The sequence below is a fragment of the Populus euphratica genome, unplaced genomic scaffold (assembly GCF_000495115.2).
Source record: "Populus euphratica unplaced genomic scaffold, PopEup_1.0 scaffold35.1, whole genome shotgun sequence".
NCBI lineage: Eukaryota > Viridiplantae > Streptophyta > Magnoliopsida > Malpighiales > Salicaceae > Populus > Populus euphratica.
The window spans coordinates 1,502,850-1,526,288 of record NW_011499860.1 but is presented as its reverse complement, the minus strand read 5'-3'; the positions used below and the strand labels follow the sequence as shown (position 1 = coordinate 1,526,288).

At 30.0% G+C, this 23,439-nt stretch overlaps 3 protein-coding genes across 3 annotated transcripts; 2 read left to right on the top strand and 1 right to left on the bottom strand.

Moving 5' to 3' along the window:
- The first annotated feature begins 10,192 nt into the window (after positions 1 to 10,192).
- On the top strand, positions 10,193 to 12,374 carry LOC105124561 (ABC transporter G family member 5-like). The gene has a single exon (XM_011024628.1). It carries the CDS (start codon positions 10,409 to 10,411, stop codon positions 12,359 to 12,361), a length of 1,953 nt encoding a protein of 650 aa, XP_011022930.1. The 5' UTR covers positions 10,193 to 10,408; the 3' UTR covers positions 12,362 to 12,374.
- A 2,577-nt stretch (positions 12,375 to 14,951) lies between these two features.
- SLO2 (Pentatricopeptide repeat (PPR) superfamily protein) lies at positions 14,952 to 17,420 on the bottom strand. Its single transcript, XM_011024627.1, has one exon. It carries the CDS (start codon positions 17,220 to 17,222, stop codon positions 15,090 to 15,092), a length of 2,133 nt encoding a protein of 710 aa, XP_011022929.1. The 5' UTR covers positions 17,223 to 17,420; the 3' UTR covers positions 14,952 to 15,089.
- Positions 17,421 to 20,467: 3,047 nt separating this feature from the next.
- ENODL22 (early nodulin-like protein 22) lies at positions 20,468 to 21,227 on the top strand. The gene is made up of 2 exons (XM_011024625.1): positions 20,468 to 20,648; positions 20,998 to 21,227. Exons 1-2 carry the CDS (start codon positions 20,468 to 20,470, stop codon positions 21,225 to 21,227), a joined length of 411 nt encoding a protein of 136 aa, XP_011022927.1.
- Positions 21,228 to 23,439: the final 2,212 nt, after the last annotated feature.

Genomic DNA, 23,439 nt, shown 5'->3' with positions numbered 1-23,439 from the left:
TAAAATGCATCATTCGTCCCATTCCCATGGTGAACATCAAAATCAATGATTGAGAATCGTTTTAATCCATGCACATGATTGGGCATGACGAGCTGCAATGGTCACATTGCCAAAAACACAAAAGTTCATGGGCCCTTTTGGATTAGCAAGATGCCCTGGAGGCTTGATCAAAGCAAATCCTGTAAGTGGATTCTGGCTGTTCTTGGATGCTGAAGTTAAAAATTAATATTGTTAACCAGTAAAGATCGATAGAAGTTTTAATGCTGGGAAAAAAAGGAAGAAAAATGATCTGAAAACAGAATATAGAATCTGTGAGGAAAAAGCTTATAAACTATAGGTGGGTATAGCTCCTCCCCAGCAAATTCTTATTATGCAGCAAGGAAATTTTATATATAATTTAGATAAAATGACATTTTCTTAATAAATGAAGGAGAATGTAGGCATATTCATAGGCTAATTCCTTCCATCAATTTTGTAGACAAGCAATTTTGGAAGTAACCTTAATTATATTCACAGTAAACCAATGACTTTGGAGATTTTTTTTCAACATAGCATAGCTATTATGGGAATTTTGTTAACTTTTGGGGACGATGATAAGGGCAATTTTTATAGCTCTATTAGGGGAAAAAAAGATACAAATAACAATATAATAAGACTATTGATTGAAAATCATGAAAAGGACAAAGGACATTGCATAATAATTTTATACAACACGGAAAAAATGTAATGGTAAGAATATCCAACTGCTACCTTCGAAGGGAGCTCTTTCTTTTCAAGAGCACTCACAATTGCAGGAACTCTAAGATGGAATTCTGGATGTGCCTCCTGTAAGTGAAAACAAATTGTTTGGGGGGGGGTGTAATCCATGAACTAGGTAAAAAAAAAAAAACACGCACGCACCTACAAAGATAACCAAAGCATGAATTGCAAAGAAGCAACACCATAGTAAATCAAGAAGTTACTCCCTCAGCTGCAAATTGCTAGTCCCTATACAGTACTCCCAACTTTTTAAGGGGGCATGCAGTTGACATTTCTTCCAATGTCATAAATTGTACTAATTCAAGATCTTCCAATCCTATCCTGATTAGGTATGCTCTTATATAATTGAAGACAAAAATTGAATTTGTAATTGGAAACAACGCACTGAGAAACAATCAAATGTTCCTCAATAGGTAGCCAAAACATGTATAATCAACCTCTAAAAAGTCCAGCATTTAGTCAACTGGCACATAAATATGGAAATACACTGAGCTCAATCGAGCCAATTTGAGTTTCAAAGCCCAAGTATGCTAAAGGAGCACAATAAAAGGATGGAGAAAAGCCCCTCAAGTCAGCATTCTAAAGAATGACATGATCAGAACACAAGCCATGGCAAGACTTCATGTAACCGATGTCCACCACAAAAACAAGACAAGCATGCCCCATGGATACTTCACAGTAGCAAAGACTCCATAACCGAAATGAATACTTCACAGTAGCAAAGACTCCATAACACATTAGAAAATCCATCTATGAAAGCAGAGTTCAGCTGAAGATTCCTGGTTATGACCCATGGCAGGAACTACACTCTATATTACTCGTGCATCCTTTAACCCTTCAATATGTGGATTTGGATCCTTATCCAAACTATACGAGCAAGAAATACAAACTCCACTACTCGTTGTGCAGAACTGCCTTTGCAAAATCAAACGCCTCTGAAAACGTTGGCATCCTGCAGATTGAGCACCATAGCTCTTCTGCTTGCATAGATGATGCCGTACCAAAAATAAAATGTTCCCTTATAAAAATATGAAGTTTTTTCTTTGTTGTTGAAAAATAGCATGCACGAAAACATCTAGTGTCACTATAACTTCACCTAAATAGAAAAGGTACTTCCAAGACAATAGCCTATAAGAGATCAAATGATAGCTTATAGAGATTTTTATCTTGTAATAATCTTACTAATGAATTATACAACATGATAATAAGTGATCAATCTTAACATTCTTTCAACAAAAACATTTACTTTGATCAACAATTAAAAAATAAAAAACTCCAAGAATTGAACAAACCAACAAGCAAAACCCGGTTACAGTAGATAATTGTATATTCCAACTTCCATGATTCAATCACACCAAAGTTTGCAAATGCCCCAGAATTTAATATACAAGTTGAAACAAACATACAAAGGCAGTACCACAAAACCCAGATTGAAAAAAAAGAAGCAAAAATCATAGAAATAATATATATATATATATATATTTAATTTGAACATTATAAATTCCAAATTCAGCTAATGGTTTGCAGCCTACCAGCTATAAAAATCAGTAAACTTTCTTTTTCTTGCAAAGACACTTGCTTTCATTGAATAGCCACTAAATTGTAAGTATCTCTATATAAATAGGAGAGAGAGGAGAAATGGGTTACCTTCAAAAGAAGGTAGGCGGAAAGTTTGAAGCGGAAGCGTGCGCTTGTGGCGTTCGAACCTGTTTTACATTTTATGTCTCTGTATTTTGCCTTTCACGGGCCCGAGGCGTGGAGTATATATACATATATTCTCTTTATTTAAGGAGGATAAGAGAAAGCAGAAGGGCAATGGGCCATTGACCATTAATGGCACGATAGCGTTCCATGTTCTTGAAATTTGCAGGATGCAACGATAATTTATCAAGCAACACAGTTTGCTTCCCCAAATAATTCCTAGCTACTTTAAGGAGGTTTGCTTGTTAGAATTAAAACCTTAGACCAAGCAAATATGAGTTAAACTATAATCAACCTTCTAGTTTTGATGTGTGGGACATTTCACTAACAATTGAGAGATAATTTTAATTGTGATGTAAATACTTAACCTAAAATTACCATGTTATAAAATAAAATTAAGTCACATAAACTTTAAAATTATTTAAATTTTACATTATCATTAATTTCAAAGCACGTAAAATTAATATATATATATATAGTATATATTTTAACTGATCCTACAAGTTCTGAAATTAATAATTATATAAAATTTTACTTGTTCTAAAATTATCACTGAATTATTTCATTAACTCTAATATTTATAGTGTATGATATATTTTAGAAGTGTTTTTTAAATTAAAAATATATTAAAATAATATTTTTATATTATATTTTATTTTTTACACCAACATTTTAAAACAATTAAAAATCACATAAAAAATATCAATCTAAACCTTTTAAATAAAAAAATATTATGAAAAAGAGATGAAATTACATCTCCCTGAATATGAGATACAATAGTAACATTTTAATTAAATGAGTCACTTCACGAGTCCATTTGATCATGAATTTAAAACAATTTCAGCATAACTCACTTTTGAAATCAAGCAACCGAATCATGAGATGCTTCACTCAGCGCATCTCTAGAGAGTTTGGTGTTTAGATTTTTAGATATCTTGCAAAAATGTAATAGTTAGAAATGTGATATTTCTATGTAATTGAAAATGAAATTTCCCAAAATTTTGTGATTATTATGTTCGGCTTATCATTGAAAATTCTCCAGAAATGTAAGTAAATTTGCTATGTTATCTTTATAATTAAATTGAAGTATCTATTTGGACATTCAGATATATTTTTTTTTTAATATTGACACATGTATTACTTATATTTAAACCTATGCAAATAAAATAAATTTGATGAATAAATTTAAAAACATAAAATTATAACAACCATATAAATAATATATCCAATAAAAAATTGAGTAAGATACATATTATATTAACTATTTTGAAACTAAATTAAAAGGGTAAGTTTATAGATACACACATATTAATTATCTAATAAGTGGTTCAGTGATAAAAAGTTGGACTAAAAGATTTGTGTTATTTTGCAGTTTCAGATTCGAGCCATGTAGTTGTTAATATGATGATTATTAGAGATTTATATGATCATTAATTTTAGGGTTTGTGTAATCAGTCAAGGTATACATAAACTGGTTCGGACACTCACATTAATAACAAAAACAAGTATTCAAAATTATTTTTTTTAACAAATACATTTGAATTAATTGCCTAAAATATAGGAGATGTCTTGAAATCTCATATTCCCATATTTGTAATTATCAATTTATTGCTTTCCCAAAATAATCTTGAACGTTCTCATCTCAAACACCCCCCTAGTATTGTTTGGAGCTTATTAATCTTAGTGAAGCACAAAATCAATGAGGCCATAGGATGAAAGTTTGACTTATTTTAGTTAATTAAAAAGATTTATCAAACATTATAGCGTACAAAATCTTCTCTCTTCTATGTTAATCTCCTCTAGGATTCAATCCTATAAATGAAAAAAAAAAAAAAGTTGATTATCTTGTGCATGGAGCAGAACTCCTTTAAGATAGACTTGACTCAAATCCCTCGCCGTTCATCGTGATCGATAGATGCTGGTGTCCTCTTCAGGCAGGGTACTTGAAGTCAAGATTCCAAGTAATTCCAACCATGATAATATTTATTATTTACCATATAATATTTCATGCCATATATCTTAATTAAAACTAATCAGTTTGGTCTTATATGACTGATCTGACATAAAGACAAGGGGATTAATTAATTAATTAATCCTTGAGAGTAGTTCTTTCACTAAAAAATAAAACATGCCTGTCATTAGCTAATAACAACAGTACTCTAGCTAATTACTTGACAAAACCAGTGCTGTAATGGTTCAAAATAGAGGATTGGACCCATATTATACTTGTATATAGTTTTCAGGAATCCTTCGAAACAACAAACATGAGATGCATTATAAATGAAGATTCCATCTATATTTTGTTTTCATATGATAATTAAGGAGCTGAGCAAAACTGGAAGCCCAAAAAAGTCAAACTAAAAACATGTTTGGGAGTGGAGTATATTTTTATAAGTATTTTAAAAAAAATTTAAAAAATATACATAAACTGGTTCGGACACTCACATTAATAACAAAAACAAGTATTCAAAATTATTTTTTTTAACAAATACATTTGAATTAATTGCCTAAAATATAGGAGATGTCTTGAAATCTCATATTCCCATATTTGTAATTATCAATTTATTGCTTTCCCAAAATAATCTTGAACGTTCTCATCTCAAACACCCCCCTAGTATTGTTTGGAGCTTATTAATCTTAGTGAAGCACAAAATCAATGAGGCCATAGGATGAAAGTTTGACTTATTTTAGTTAATTAAAAAGATTTATCAAACATTATAGCGTACAAAATCTTCTCTCTTCTATGTTAATCTCCTCTAGGATTCAATCCTATAAATGCCTCCTTAAAAATTATTATGTAATTACCAAATAATCCAGCAGACATTTGAGACAAAATTAATCGATTTTACTAAAGATTAAAGACGGTATTATGTTTTTTTTAGAAATACGATGACAAATTCTTAACTTTACTAAAATATAATAATTTATAATATTAATGGAAGTAACATTACAAGATATAAATCTTCGTGATCCAATAGTTGATCTCATGAACTTCATTTGTTTTATTAGTTCAGTTCTCGAAAATTGAACCAATTAAGATATTGCTTGAAATATAAAAGACAGCATAGTACGGTGTTTCTTGTACTCTGTACAGACGAGAGGGAGTTTTAAGCAGGTGGTTTGATTTATTTGTTTCATGCTTGAAATGCGAAGTTCGGAGACAGACAACGTTCATGTTGATATCTTCTTCTTCTTCTTTATACTTTTCTTTTCTGTCCTTCAAGAACATATCTGTCATCGATAATGGTACATAGCAGGAACAGTGAAGAAAGAAAATGCCGACAGCCTCTTGGTACAATAGTCAAGGAGTTCATCTTTCCTCTCTCTATGCTTGAATTCGAGCCCTGTCATCAATTAACTAGATTCATACCAAGTCTATAATTGATCCTCCGTGAATTGTATTTCAACATGGTAAAATAAAACCATCGAAAGTATTTTTTTAATATAATATCATAGTTTTAATAATTAAATAATCACATCACTATTTATACTAATAAAAGCTAAGATTTCTTGGAAAAACATTGTCTATTCCCACAAAAACAAATTATTTGATTGTATATCAAAATCTATTCCCAAAATCATTAATAATTACTATATTAATTAAAGATAAATAAGTTTTTTTTCTGGACAACATCCACATCACAAGAAGATTTTATTTTATTTTTTACCCTTATTTTTTAATTATTTTTTATTGAATTTTTTTATATAATTAAAATTATTTTTTTTATTTCAATATTTAATTTAATTTAAAATTGAACTTGGTGATTTTTTGAAATATGATATTTTTAATTTAATAATCTAGTTCACGATTTTTAAAAGTTAATGCAAATGACATTATTTTTTTATTTTTTATTTATTTTTTATTATTCAATATTAATTTAGACTTTGTGATTTTTTTAAGTATAGTATTTTTAATTTAATAATTTAATTCATGAATTTGAAAAGCTAATGCAAGTTACATTATTTTTTTTTTATTTTAATTTTAATTTTTATAATTAATATTAAATTTTCTATAAAAATATTTATTTATTTGATCTAGTCGGATCTCTAACCTAACCCATGAATTTTTATTTTTTATTAAAAAACATATTTATAACATAAATATTATTTTTTACATAAAAAATAAATTCAACCCAGCAGTAGAGCATGGTACACAACTAATTATATCTTATTAAATTATATATGCTCCCCCGACAATTTAAGTTCGATGGATCACTAGCTTGACCTTATCTTCACTTTTTTTTATTTTCACCAAAAAAATATAAAAATAAAAAGAAACTACTGTTTTCTCAAACAAAAAAGAATCACGGATATACATACCGAATAAAGATGCAAAATGCTGGAATAGGGTACTCACTACTTGAAATAGATTTCTTCCCATGAAAAACAGCTAGGGTTTTTGATGTATATCATCTCTACAAGTCACAAGAACAGAGAAAAATCCCAAGCAATATATTATTATATACCACTATTATTGATTATCAGTGAAATGTTCTGCAAAAAAAAAAAAATAGTTGATTATCTTGTGCATGGAGCAGAACTCCTTTAAGATAGACTTGACTCAAATCCCTCGCCGTTCATCGTGATCGATAGATGCTGGTGTCCTCTTCAGGCAGGGTACTTGAAGTGAAGATTCCAAGTAATTCCAGCCATGATAATGTTTATTATTTACCATATAATATTTCATGCCATATATCTTAATTAAAACTAATCAGTTTGGTCTTATATGACTGATCTGACATAAAGACAAGGGGATTAATTAATTAATTAATCCTTGAGAGTAGTTCTTTCACTAAAAAATAAAACATGCCTGTCATTAGCTAATAACAACAGTACTCTAGCTAATTACTTGACAAAACCAGGCTGCAATTTCTTCAACCACAGTGGATGGAGGAGACGGTGGGGCAATGATGTGGGGACCACCATAGTGTCTGATTGACCACAGAAATGGCCACGTCAGGAAGGGGATCGGTTCACGGGTGCTTACTGCTACATTGGTATAAACATTAACAAATATCTGGAAATTCCGCACCACAATAACATTTTTTTTATTTTAATCTCAAGGGGGGTTTGCAATGTCACAAGTTTTAAAAAAGTGACAAAAGTAAGACTACAAAGCATTTTGGCCCCCACCTTCCCTCCTTGATGATCTCTGGTCTCTTGATCATCTCAAGTTCTCAGCCACAAAAAATGATTTGTTCTCCTTTCTTTCATTGTAATTTCTTTTTTTTTAATAGTATAATTCATAACTTTAAACTCACAACAACTTAAATTTTAATAATTTTTTCACATGATATTATAATTTTAATGATAAAAACAATATGAGTTAGAATCTTATCATTATTATTCATGTTTTTAGTTGAAATTAATTAATAGCACAAGATAATGTAAATCTTTACAAGTTTTAAACATGGGTATAATCGATGCCAAAAGGGATGGAGAATTGTTAAAAAAAAAAAAAGATGAATAAATAATAGGAAGGTGGTAGATGAGGAAAGGGTTCACGGGCTGCGCTGGCTGCAATTTCTTCAACCACAGTGGATGGAGGAGACGGTGGGGCAATGATGTGGGGACCACCATAGTGTCTGATTGACCACAGAAATGGCCACGTCAGGAAGGGGATCGGTTCACGGGTGCTTACTGCTACATTGGTATAAACATTAACAAATATCTGGAAATTCCGCACCACAATAACATTTTTTTTATTTTAATCTCAAGGGGGGTTTGCAATGTCACAAGTTTTAAAAAAGTGACAAAAGTAAGACTACAAAGCATTTTGGCCCCCACCTTCCCTCCTTGATGATCTCTGGTCTCTTGATCATCTCAAGTTCTCAGCCACAAAAAATGATTTGTTCTCCTTTCTTTCATTGTAATTTCTTTTTTTTTAATAGTATAATTCATAACTTTAAACTCACAACAACTTAAATTTTAATAATTTTTTCACATGATATTATAATTTTAATGATAAAAACAATATGAGTTAGAATCTTATCATTATTATTCATGTTTTTAGTTGAAATTAATTAATAGCACAAGATAATGTAAATCTTTACAAGTTTTAAACTTAAAAAACTTTTATTTAAAAAAATATATTAAAAAATAATATAAATTATATATTAAAATAGTTGCTAACAATGATGCTTCTAGTCATATTTTTTGTGAATATTTTTCATTAATTACATAGTTCTATATTCTTATGTTTAATGGTTCCCTCTAGTGTTTTTCTTATTAAAAATCCAACTATCTCATAAATAATCTTATTTGTCTAACTTATAAGAAACATTAAAGTTTTAGCCTTTTTAACTAAATTTTTAGCTTTTCAACTGTAATTAACAAATTATATTATTAGAAAATTAATAAATACAAACAAAAATACAAAAGAAATTTTTTTATCAATATATTACATTGACATTTATTGATCACAGAAACACAAAATATTTCCATGAAATAAATCCTTTGATATATACTAGATAGTTAAAAAAAATTATTGTAAGTGTCGTTGCAACTCATTCATGGGATTATATATAGTTATTATGTCGATGGTATACTAAATAATATCGAGAGAATTATATACATATTAAAACAAGTAATTTTTTTGATACACATGATCTATTTATAAAATTATTGATAAATTTATTAATGATAATTATAAATTTACTAATAAATTATAAATTATGAATGATTATTTTTTTTATGGATGTTTTCTATTTATGATTGAAATAATCATACATAATAAAAAAAATTAGCAATAAAACTATTAAATACATGATGTTATCCTATAAGTTCGCAGCCATTTTCAACAACCCAATATATATATATATATATATATAGTGCTCCATCCTATCAATGTAAGAGATTTCATGGGTTAATAGCCATTATGATTCAATGTGATTTCAGCCACAAATTCGAGTACCCCTTGGGACCTTGTTATTCCGTCCTCACCCCTATGTTTGGTGGCTTGCTGCCTGCATATGCTTCCAAAATTGTTAATTATTAATTAATTTATGCTTTTTTCCCATTCGGGCCCGACTTCAAAAGCACTTATTACATGTACCGGAAACCTAGCCAATTGTTTTCTGCAGTTCCAAAACTTTTTGTTTGGCCTGCAAAGCGCATATAGTTTTCAATTAATACTATTAGATATAGTTTATTAAGGCTCCCTAGCTGATTATTCTTAAAATAAAATTCGTAATTCGTGCCCAAAACAAATAAATCTTATTTTGTTTTCTAGTTCAACAATTTTAATTTATCCTTATATATTAGAGCTATTTTTTAATATATTCTTATATCTTTAACTAAGCTAATTTTATCTCTAAATATACATTAAATTCCTAATCTATCATTCTGTCAAGATTATCTATTTAAACGTTAAAATTAGTTGTGTGATATTTTGCACATGAATGCTTTCTGTTTGTGTAGTTAATTTGTAAGGGTATAATTTGTACATTAATTATGTAATTAATTATGATAGTTTGACCTAATATAATGTTTCTAGAAAGATAGATCAAGAGCTTAATTTATATTTAAAGATAAAAGATAATTAACTTATGATATGAGCTCTTAACCCTTTTTTTCATTAGTGAAAAGTTGATCAACCCGTTGATCATTTTACTGAAAGACTGAACTCTTTTAATTTCTTTTTTTAATTAATAACCCAAATGAAAATACAAATTATTAGAGTGCAAAAGACCAAAACTATACAACGAGAAACTATAAGATTACAAGTAGCAGAACACGTGAGCTATCCAAATCTTCCATAAGAAAATAAATATCAAGAAATACCAAGAACAATTTCACGTGAAGGCTGAAGCGTTTAACAATTTCTAGGTTGCAATTGTCACTGCACTCATCCATTGTTCTACAGGAAAAAAGAATAAAGAAAAAAAAGAATAGCCGTACGTACTTATTAGCTAGTGATGGTTCGGTCTTGAGAAACCAAACCAGAATAATGGAGCAAAAGAGTGCAATGAAGAAACAAGGCTGGGAGATTGAAGCAATAGGGATCACCTACAAAATCTCGACCAAAAAAAGAGAGCACCCTTTTAAAATCTTCACCAAAAAGCAAGAAATAAATCAAGAACCGAAACAACAAGTGACAAATCGTGAAGAAGCTAGCCTTGGATCCAGGCATGTCTTAAAAGATGTTTATTGCAAAGCAAAGCCATGGGAAATCCTTGCTATTGTTGGTCCAAGTGGAGCAGGTAAATCATCCTTACTTGAAGTCCTAGCTGGGAAACTCACCCCACAAAGTGGTTCCATTATTGTCAACCAAAACCCTATTAACAAAGCTCAGTTCAAGAAGTTTTCAGGCTATGTCACCCAAAAAGACACCCTCTTTCCTCTCCTTACAGTTGAAGAAACACTCATGTTTAGCGCCAAGCTACGTCTAAGGCTTCCTCAAGATCAACTGAGCTCTGAGGTTAAGTTCTTAATGCATGAGTTAGGCTTGGATCACGTAGCCATGACTCGAGTTGGTGACGACCGGATTCGTGGGATATCCGGCGGAGAAAGGCGTCGTGTGTCGATAGGAGTTGATGTCATTCATGATCCTGAAGTGCTAATTCTTGATGAACCAACTTCAGGTCTTGATAGCACTTCTGCTTTGCAGATTATTGATATGCTCAAGCTCATGGCGGAGACAAGGGGCCGAACTATAATACTAAGCATTCATCAACCCGGATTTCGGATTGTGAAGTTGTTCAATTCAGTACTTCTGATGGCTAATGGATCGGTCTTGCATCATGGCACGGTGGATCAGCTTGGTGTTAATTTGAGGACAATGGGAATGCAGTTTCCTCTTCATGCCAATGTTGTTGAATTTGCTTTAGAGTCAATTGACACCGTTCAACAACAAAGGAAAGTTTTGCGGCAAGAAACTCAACCACAACTGCTATCATCATCTACAACAAAATCTCGGCAGAAGAAAGTAGAAGTTGGCGAGAGTAGAAGTGGCAAATTCACTCTTCAACAACTCTTTCAGCAATCTAAAGTGGTAGATGAGGAAAGTATCGATTTTGGGTTTGATTTTCCTCTTGGTTTTGCTAACTCAAGGTTGCAAGAAACTTTGATCCTCACTCATAGGTTCTCCAAGAACATTTTCAGAACCAAGGAGCTTTTTGCATGCCGAACGATTCAAATGTTGATTTCTGGACTTGTTTTGGGTTCTATCTTCTACAACCTTAAAGATGATTTGACTGGAGCAGAAGAAAGGGTAGGACTATTTGCTTTTATACTGACTTTCTTGTTATCTTGCACAACAGAAGCTCTACCAATCTTCTTGCAAGAAAGGGAGATTCTTATGAAGGAGACATCTTGTGGGAGCTATAGAGTCTCATCATATGTCATTGCCAATGGACTAGTTTACTTGCCATTTCTACTCATCCTTGCCATACTATTCACAATTCCACTATATTGGCTAGTGGGACTGAACCCAAATTTCATGGCATTCATGCATTTCTTGTTGTTAATCTGGTTGATTCTCTACACAGCGAATTCGGTTGTGGTATGTTTCAGTGCTCTAGTCCCTAACTTCATCGTTGGGAATTCAGTGATTTCAGGGGTGATGGGATCGTTCTTCTTGTTCTCTGGCTACTTCATATCGAAGCGTGGAATGCCAAATTATTGGATTTTTATGCACTATATATCGTTGTTTAAGTATCCATTTGAAGGGTTTTTGATAAATGAGTTCTCAAATCCAGGGAAGTGCTTGCAGTACATGTTCGGGAAATGTATGGTTAGTGCAGAAGATTTGCTTAGAGAAGAAGGATATGGAGAGGATGGTAAGTGGAGGAATGTGGTTATCATGGTATGTTTCATCTTGGTTTACAGGTTTATTTCTTATGTTATTCTTAGGTTAAGATACTGTCCTGGCATCAGCAGTTTCAAGGGTTCACTTGTTTGATGATTCTGCTGAATCTGTCTTTCTATCTCCCTTTCTCTCTCCCTCTCCCTCCCCTCTCTCACGAGTGTTCACAAGACATTGCACATGTTTTTGGAATTTACTAAAGATAGCAGCCAAAGAAATTAATATCAAAATAATAAAGAACAACTTATAGCGATGCTGACTGGGCTGGTAACATTGATGATCGCACGTCTACATCGGCTTACATCACATTTCTTGGCTGCAATCCTATCTCCTGGAGTTCGAAAAAATAGAGGACAAATTGTATCATCATCATGAGTCGTCTCTGTCTTATTCTGCCATTATTTCCTGTTCTTTTACTTTCTTTGAGCATAGTGATAGCTAAAAACAAAATTAAAAAAAAAAAGATGTCATTGAATAGTTCACATCGTATTGAACCCAGGCGTGTAATGGAATAAGTTGCAAACTTAAGGAGGAGCTGTTGCGTGTGTGAGCGTGTTGCCTGTCTGCTGTCATAGTTTCATACTCTTTCTTCTGTTTAGTGGATTGATAAATTTCGCCAACGTATTGGACCCTTGTGTCCATTGGAATAACCATGAAGGTTATGTAAATCGAAATGTTTGTCGATCGGGGTGGCCCATTTCCATCGCCATTTTCCTTGTGGATGAGACCCTTTTGCCAATTGGACTTGGTTTTGTTCATAGACTGGTTGTTATTTTACATTATGTAAGAGTAAAGTTAGCTAGATTGCCAGACCTGCACGAGGTATTGGCATGAAGGTTGATAAGTGATAACAATATAGACAGAATCGAGGTGGAGAAGCTCGTGAGAGATTGATGGAGGGAGATGGAAGGCAGACATGATACGGATAAGAAAGCAGACAACTAGACATGCTTGTTGAATAAACCAATTTTCTTTCAGTTCCAACTTTTTAATTGGTTTTGTGACAGAATAAAGTTCTGATTAGGTGCTGTCCCTATTAAACATTTTTAAAATAAAAATTAACCCTAGCATTCTCCTTCTAGTTTTATTTTTGTTTATAAATGGTGTCTAAAATTATGGTTTTTGTTTTTCTGATATATATTTTTTGTTTGTAAATATATTAAAATAATATTTTTTTATTTAAAAAAAGGTACTTTTTATATTACTACATCAAAACAATTTAAAAAATTAAATAAAAAATTAATTTTTAAAAAAATATAATTTCAACCCGTGTCCCCAAACTCTACAAGTTACCTAACTACAAGGACAGACAAGTTACCTAGTTCAGATTTTCTTATCAATAGTTGACATGATGCATGTAATAATCACTTTTACCTCCATTAGTTGCGTTTTCTCATTGTCTTAACACAGAAAAAAAATATATTAAAGAAGTTTAAATAAAATGAAGATATAAAATAAAATTGAAAATAAAATTTTTTTCTTTCTATCTCGAAACAATATTGTAAAGCTTGTGTATGCTATCTTTTTAATTTTTTGTAAATATGTGTGCTCTATTAGAATCTTATTCTTTTCATTAGTGTTGAGGTAACGATAAATATTATTTTTTAAAATATTTTTTATTTTAAAATAATTAAATATTTTTTATTCATTATTCTGATTAAGATTCCACTTCTCAAGATGTCAGGATAACACTTGGATGCTTTTCTCCCTAGCTAAATGTTTCTACACTTCATTTTGCTTTGAAGTTTCCATGTGGGGTATTGAATACTCAAACGTGGATATTTTCCATTGTTGCTTTGGAAGGTTTTGAATTGCTGCAAAAGATAAAATTAAAAGAATAGGGATTAAATTTGATATTGGTAATAATAAGCAATCTTTTTTTCCATTTTTATTGTTTAATGGGCACGTAAATCTACACTTCATTCCCTCGAGTCTACAATTTCTGAAGAGACAGTTTTGAATTGTCGCGACTTACGTTATTTTCCAATCATCATAAAAAAATTATTTAGTTAGTTAAATAATTTTTATTTTTATCATAAAATTTATATATAATTTTATTTCAATTATTGGTTTTTTAAAAATTAAAATAGTCTAGTTTTTATTTATAAAGATTTGTTTTTCATTTATTTTACAGAAAAAAATCTATTTCATAATACTTTTAACTAAACATGTATAGTTTTTAAAATTTATTTTTTAAAATATGTAATAACTAAAAATATATTTTTTTAATCTAATTTTTTTAATCAAAAGTGCAAAAACTACATTGAACCAAACACACTCTAAATCTTGTGGATGGCACCTAGTAACTCTACTTGTATGTTGGTAACAGGTTTTAAATCCCTGCAAGTGTTCTGAATCTCACCAAAGTATTTTGGTCACTGGTTTCCATGTGGAGATATCAAATGGGCTTCATCAGACTAAAAGAATCTTGAAGGAGATTAAAATAAGTTAAATATGTTCCATTGTCTATCAAAATATAAGAACTAGATAGTTGGTTTGACCTGTCATGAAATGGTTCTGTTTGTGCTGGCAAGTGGTTCTCCTTGAGCTGGGGTTAGTTTTTCATTAAGAACTCGCTTGACAAAACTTTGGCACTACTTCCAATCCAGAGCGGTCCGATCTTTTGAAAGATGTATGCCATATAGATCATTTGTATAGAAAAAAAGAAAAGAAAAGAAACCTACCCTTGTAGAAGTTTGCGGGCTTGTATTAAGAATATCATTTTCAAGAACATAATAGAGAAATTTTATTCGTGCTATTGAACCACAAAATCGATCATGCTTTGGTAACAGAATGAGTGTTTCAATATAATATTCCGAAAAAATTACATGACAGCAGCCTCTGCTTGCATTTCCATATGGAAACAAGAGCTTGATTCTAATTCGCTTGGTTCCTCGTAAGCCTCATGATCACTGGCATCAGGGACATATCCAGCTTGCCTCATGTGCTTTGTAAGAAGTTTCAAGATTGAATAGATTTCCTTCTTCTGAGGATGCCTTTTGTCTTTCACCATAAAAACATGCATATTGCTCTGTATGCCAATCCAGCTACAACCAGGCTGTTTAACTACTCCACGACGCCTCATCAGTTTTCTTACACTTATAGCATCACCCCATCTGCCAAGCTCAGAATACATATTTGCAAGAAGAACATACGGTCCAGAGCTTGTAGGGTCAATTTTAAAAATCTTCTCTGCTACGTACTTCCCTAGAGTAATGTTGCGATGAACTTTACAAGCACTAAGCAAAGAGCTCCAGACAACAGCATCAGGCTGCTTAGGCATTGACTCTATCAAATCCTTTGCTTCCTCAAGGCAACCAGCTCGGCCTAGTAAATCAACCATACATGTATAATGGTCCTTCACTGGTAGCAAACCATGTTCCTTAGTCATTGAGAGAAAGTAATGCCGTCCCTCTTCAACAAGCCCTGCGTGGCTACAAGCACATAGAGTACCAATCATTGTAACATGGTCTGGTTTCTCTCCAGATTCCAGCATTTTCTGAAATAGTTCAAGGGCCTCCATTCCGTAGCCATTTTGTGCATACCCTATTATCATGGTGTTCCATGATACATGATCCTTTTCCACCATGTTTTCAAAAACCCGAAGTCCCTCTTCAACAGATCCACATTTCATATACATGTCTATGAGAGAATTTCCCACAAAAATATCAGGCTCTTCACCAGACTGGAACCTAAATCCATGCTTAACAACATGACTATGTGCCTGCCTGCCAAGCTTCAGATCAGCAAGATTTGCAGAGGCATTCAGCAGGTTCCCAAAGGTGTAGTGGGTTGGACAAACAGATTCCCTCTTTAGCATTCGAAAGAGTCCCAGTGCCTCTTCATTCTCCCCATTCTGTGTGTATCCCGCAATAAGTGCATTCCAAGAAACTATATCCTTCTGCTTTATTGTAGCAAACATTGATCTTGCGGCTTTCACACTTGCTGACTTTGCATACCCACTGACCATGGTGGTTTCAGACACCGCATTCCTAACAGGCATCCTATCAAAAACACATCTCGCTTCATTAACTCTACCACATTTTGCATACATATCAACCAATGCATTGCCCAAGATAAGATCATTCCTAAATTTATCAGATTTCACCACACGGGCATGAATTTGCACACCCTCTTTGAATGCAGCCAAAGTTGCACAAGCACTGACAACGCTAGCCAGCGTAACCTCATCTGGTTTGAACCCTTGCTCTATCATCCTTCCAAAAGCTTCCAAAGCTTCAATTGCAGGACCGTTTTGTTCATAACAAGTAATCAAGCAGTTCCAGGAAACAACATTCTTCTCCTCCATCCCATCAAAAACCCTTCGGGCACAACCCACTAACCCACATTTTGAATAAAAATCAATAAGACCAGACCCCATAAAAACATTCAAGGAGTACTTCGATTTTGATATCAAACCATGAATTTGAGCACCCAATTTCAAGTCCTTTAACCTCGAACATGCACTAAGACCACTACCAAAGGAATAATCATTCAGCACAAAATCATCCCTATGCATCCGAACAAACCAATCCAAAGCTTCTTCAAACCGATCATGCTGCGCAAACCCAGCAATCATTGAATTCCACGAGCACTGATCCTTCTCAGGCATTAATGAAAACAACCATGCACTCTCATCAACAAAACCCCATCTCATTAAAGTACTAATAATCGAATTATAACTAAAAACATTTCTCTCAGACATTCTATCAAACACTTTGCGTGCATAATCCAAGTAACCACATTTCCCATAAACATCAATAAGCCTATTCTGTATAAAAACTTCTTCGCAAAATGGAGTTTGGATAAGACGTCCATGTACTCTACGAGCATCCCTAGAGGACCTGAGTTTGACGCATAAATCCAAGAGTTTTGCAAATGGTGAAGAGTCAGTGAAAAAGATGCCGCCACCACCAGCACTGCCAATGATTTGCTTGACCAACCCATGTCTTGCCATTCCATTATCACCATAGATGAAGTCGATTCATGGGTTATTAATTTCTCAATTGGCTGTTGTGTTTTTTATGGCAAAGATTTTTGAATTTCTGTTGGGTTTCAAATTTCGGCTCCACTCCTGGGTTTTCAAGATAGTTACAACCTACAAGGTCAAAGAAGTAGTGACATTGGACCAAACAGAAGACTTGGGCCCATAGCATCTCAATTTGAACCTGAGTACTGCCCAGCCCAAATAACTAAGATTTAAGTTGGGTTTACAAGTTGAATGAGTCATTATTGTAGCAGGTAAAATCTATGTAATATTACGAGGAAAGTTTTGACATGTTTTTCTATATTTTTGAGTGAGGAATGGAAATATTTGATATTATAATTGTAATTTATTTTTTGTTTTCATATATATATTTTTATTATGATTGATCTTTAGTGTCACACCTTTATGTTTTTATATATTTTAATAATAAAAATAAATTAATAATATAATTGATCGAGAATAAACTTTAAGTATGTCTCACACGAAAAAAATATCAACAAGCATAATGGAATTTATAACTAAATCAATTAGGAAGTCTAACAAGAAAGTAAAGTGAAGACTTGAAATAAATGTTTATTTTAATGTTTAAATATAAATTTTTATATTTTACTTAATAGCATAATTAAAATGATTTTATACACTTCACTCTGTATACATTAAAAGAGACTGATAATAAGATTTAAAATAGATGGTTCTAAAATTTCATCTAAGTTAATATGATAAATCAATAATACTACATGAACTGACCAATCATTTAGTATTACCAAATGAACTGGTCGACTACTAATTGATCGAGAATAAACTTTAAGTATGTTTCACACGAAGAAAATATCAACAAGGAATTTATAAATCAATTAGGAAGTGTAAGAAGAAAACAAAGTCAAGACTTGAAATAAATGTTTATTTTAATGTTTAAATATAAATTTTTATATTTTACTTAATAGCACAATTAAAATGATTTTACACACTTCACTCTGTATACATTAAAAGATACTGATAATAAGATTTAAAATAGATGGTCCTAAGATTTCATCTAAATTAATATGATAAATCAATAATACTGCATGAACTGACCAATCATTTAGTATTATCAAATGAATTGATCGACTATTTATTCAATAGTGATGAACACCTTAAAATTTTATAGGAATAAGTCGACTAATTTACTTGATCAATCTAAACTGATCTATAGTTTTAACTGTTAAAGTAATAATACCAACTATAAACGACCAATTTTTCTTAGAAATATATGCGTAGCTTGTATAATTGCAGAATTAGGTATAAAATCTAAACATGTATCATATATAAGTTATTCTAAAAGCAAAAAAATTATAAAATCATCAATCATTAATCATATTCTAATTTGTGCTGTTAAATCTTCATATTCTATCATAAAAGCATTCAATCATATTTTTACTACGCTTAAACACCTTTAAATCCTATAAATGTTATCTAGTAAGTTATAAAGATATTGGAACTTCAATTGTATTATCCACTTCAATAAGAAAGTTTAAAAACAAAACCATTCTTGTAAACCTTTGAGAGTTAAATAAAAACTTTTAGTATTGGTGGAGAAATTTCACCACATGAAAAATCTTGAAAATAACATATCTTTAAATGGAAAAAGTCATAAAGGAGTTTCTTTAAGTGGTATAAAAAATTTGATATGAATTTATCAAATAGATAGTATACTTTTAAACTTGGACTAGTAAAAAAATATAATATTTAAGTATGGTTTGATATTTGAGGTTTGGATATAGATTTGTCAAACCATATTGAAAATAAGTTTGCAAATTCTCTCCATTGTCCTAAAATAAGTTTGCAAATTCTCTCCATTGTCTTTTTACTTTACTTTAAGTATTTTAATTAACAATACACTTAATTCATTCCTTTTTAGGTGTTAAGGTAACTTATTTCTTAAAAAACATTTATATATGACTATTTGTATATATCATGCTAATTATAAACCTAAATCCTTCTACAAAAATGAATTCTAATTAAAAATTAATATAGAATATAACTATCACTATGATTTTTAAATTACAAAAAAAATCTTATAAAATCTTAACAATTACTATTAATAAAAATAATTATATAAAAATTCATGCGATATGTGTCCTTGTCAATATAAAGTTGCTAGAAGTTCAAGATCTAAGTTAGGTATACAAGTTGGATGAGTTTTTATTGTAAGGGGTAAAATCTCTAATAATATTATTAGGAAACTCTTGACATATTTTCTATATTTGTATGTGGGAAATGAAAATATTTGATATTATAACTGTAATTATTATTTTTCTTAATTATATTTGTATTAGTGTGTGACTATTTGTAGATATCATACTAGTTATAGACCTAAATATTCTTATAGAAAAATGAATTCTTATTAAGAATTAATATAAAATCCACCTAGCATTAGGATTCTAAAATTTAAAAAAGGAAAATCTTATAAAAATATTAACTATTACTAATAATAAAAATAATTATATAAAAAATTAGTAGATATGTGTCCTTGTTAATATGAAGTAACTAGAATATCAAGATCCAAGTTGGGTACCCAGGTTGGATGGGTTCCTATTATAGTATTATTAGAAAGATTTTGGTATATTTTCTATATTTTTTGTGTGGGAAACGAAAATATTTGATATTATAATTATAATTACTTTTTTTATATATATCTTTGTATTAGTGCGTGACTGTTTGTATATATTGTATTAGTTATAGACCTAAATCCTTTTAAAAAAATGAATTTTTATTAAGAATTAATGTAGTATCCAACTAGCATTAGAATTCTTAAATTAGAAAAAGAATCTTATAAAATCTTAAAAATTGCTATTAATAAAAATAATTACATAAAAAATTATCTGATACATGTAATTGTTCATATGAAGTTGTCAGAAGATGATGATCTATGCTGGGTATTCAAATTGGATGAGTCCTTATGATAGCAGGTAAAATCTCTTGTAAAAGTATTAGGAAAATCTCGATATGCTTGCTATATATTTTTGTGTGAGAAATGGAAATAATTGATATTATAACTGTAATTAAATTTTATTTCCGCATGTCTTTGTATTGGTGTTTTCCTGTTTGTATATATATATATATATACACGAACCATAAAAAGTTAAATTAAGATATATATATATATATATATATGAACCATAAAAAGTTAAATTAAACAATATACTGTTCTCTTCCCCTCCTGATTAACAAACAAGATGAAAGCAACCATCGCCACCATAGCTTCAGTCCTGTTGAGTCTGATATTTCAACAGTGCTATATTGCTCGAGCAAAGGGACCAGTCACCTACGTTGTTGGAGATGATTTGGGCTGGACTCTAGAGGCTAACCCGGAATCTTGGACTCGAGGGAAGAAATTTTATGCTGGAGACATATTAGGTATGTCGGGTGTCTTGGAAGATACAAGACGTGACTGTAATTATAATATAAAATGTTTTTTATTTTAAAAATATATTAAAATAATATTTTTTATTTTTTAAAAAATTATTTTTAATATCATCACATCCAAACCATTTAAAAATATAAAAAATAATTAATTTTAAATAAAAAATATTATTTACACCGCGTTATAAAACACAATCTTCAACATAATTGTATCCATTTCTGTTTTTACACAAGCAAATAATTTACTGCCGACTTTGGGACTTGTTGATGCTCTTAATGCTTGTTCATGCACCAATATATTTGTTATTTATTTTTGTGTGGCTATATATATATTTATTTGCAGAATTCAAGTATGATACTGAAGACGCCAACGTGGTTGCGGTGGAGAAAAAAGATCATGATGATTGCTCAGTCTCAGACACGTCAGCGTTTTATGGGTCAGGAGATGATAAAATCCAACTTCAATTTGGAGCTAATTACTTCATATGCAGCTGGCCACCTAACCAATGTCAAATGGGAATGAAGATGGCCATTAATGCCACTGCACGACCACCCTCACTGCTAGTTCACTGAAGAATATGCATTCATGGTGTATCCATTTAAATAAATTAGATTCTTTGCATGTGTTATGATGCTTATCAGATTAATTTTTTTATTTTAATTTAAAACAAGTTAAAGATTTGCCCATAAAAAAAATATATTTGAGAATTAATTTAATGTGACTTAGTCTTTTTTATGAATTTAAAAACAATACTGATGACCGATGAAATATATATAGTTTAACTCAAAATAAATATTTTATATAAGATATTTTTGTGAATATTGAGATATCAATGTATTGAATTGATTTGGTTTAATCTAGATTAACCTGCTAATCTATATACTAAGTCATGAGATTATGATAACTCTATAAAAAATAAATAAAAACAAATTATGAAAGTCGATTTCTAATAAACCTAATATTGAAAATGAAATTGAAAAAAAATCAATAAAAAGAATCTCTACAAAAATAATCTGAATCAACTTAGATTAACCTGTCAAACTCACGACCTAGATCATAAGATCAAAATAACTTAATAAAAAATAAATAAAAACAAATTATGAAACTCGATTTCTAATAAACCTAATATTGAAAATGAAATTGAAAAAAAATTGATTAAAAAAAGACACAAGAAATGACTTGAGTCAACCAGAATTAACTCGTCAAACTCGTGATCTAAGTCATTAAATGGGGATAACATTATAGAAAGCAAATCAAGACAAATCATAAAACTTGAATTTCAATCAATCCAATATGAAATGATGAAATTAAAAAAAAAAATCAATTAAAAAAAACTCGAGTCAACTAAGTTAACTTATCAAATTTGCAGTTTCTGAAATAATATCATTAAATGTAAATTGAAAGAAATTATGAAAACTTAACTTCCAGTAAATTTAATGTTAAAAAATAAAATTAAAGTTGAAAGAAAAATTACAAAAAAAAACACTATTATAGTGAATAGTGTTTTGTGAAAAACAATTCAATAAATACCCCCTTCTCTTTTAGTTTTTATTTTTATTTTTGTTAATGTTAATAAAATTATAATTAGTGGTTTGTAAATTAAAACTATTGTACCCTTATTTGTAAAGAGATTTTATTAGGCAAACCTACTTACCACTATGTTTTACCATTATTTTTTATGAACCAGGTCAATTAATGAGTTAATTAATTTTATATGAGGCCCATTTAAAAATATTATTTTTATTTTAAAAATATTTTCTAGTATTTTATTTTTAATTGTCTTAAAACAATTATTTATTTAAAATATTAAGTTACTATATAAGAAATTCACATTATGCTGGAAGTCAAATAATGAGAATTAATCTATTATGAATCCATCTTTTTAACAAGTTTAAAAGCAACTTAAATAATTGATTGTATACTAAATCAATTTTAGTTTGATTTAAAATAAATATTTAAGATGTGATTTATATGTAAATATTGAGATGACAATATATTAAATCAATTTAGGTCAACTCGAGTTAACCTGTCAATCCATATATCAAGTCATTAGAATATAAAAACCTCATAGAAAATAAATCAAAATAAATTATGAAGTTTAATTTTTTTCTAAAAAAAAATCAATGTTAAAGGATGAAATATATATAAAAAATAAATTAAAAAATAAACCCAAAAATGATCTAAGTCAATTTGTCAAATTTACAATCAAGATCACGAGACTAAGATAACCTAATAAGAAAAAAATAAAAACAAATTATGAAATCTAATTTTTAATTAACCTAGTGTTTAAACATGAAATTAAAAAAGAAAAATAATTAAAAACATAACATGAAAAATTACTGAGGTAACCATGGTTAATTTATCAAACATATAAATCAAGTCATAAAACGAGAATAACCTTATAAAAAGAAAATTAAGATAAATTATGGAGCCTAATTTCCCATCAAAATAATATTAAAGGATGAAATTTAAAAAATATATATTTTTAAAAAAAAACTTGAGTTAATTGGGTTAACTTATCATACCTATGTTTTAGGTTATAAGCTTCGGATAACCTTATTAAAATTAAATTAAATTTTTTTTTGAAAGTTCAATCCTAAATAAATCTAACATGGAATGATGAGATTAAAATTGAAAAAAAAATATAAATTAGAAAAAAAATAGACAAAATACTATTGAGATTAAAATTGAAAAAAAAATATAAATTAAAAAAAATAGACAAAATACTATTATAATAAATAATATTTTGTGAGAAGAGATATGATAACTTTCCCTTCTCTTTTA

Excerpts from the sequence above, each read along its gene's own strand:
- LOC105124561 (XM_011024628.1), top strand. The coding sequence starts at position 10,409 with ATGGAGCAAAAGAGTGCAATGAAGAAACAAGGCTGGGAGATTGAAGCA.
- SLO2 (XM_011024627.1), bottom strand. The coding sequence starts at position 17,222 with ATGGCAAGACATGGGTTGGTCAAGCAAATCATTGGCAGTGCTGGTGGT.
- ENODL22 (XM_011024625.1), top strand. The coding sequence starts at position 20,468 with ATGAAAGCAACCATCGCCACCATAGCTTCAGTCCTGTTGAGTCTGATA. Across the intron at positions 20,649-20,997 it reads TTATGCTGGAGACATATTAG|AATTCAAGTATGATACTGAA; the intron begins GTATGTCGGGTG and ends ATTTATTTGCAG.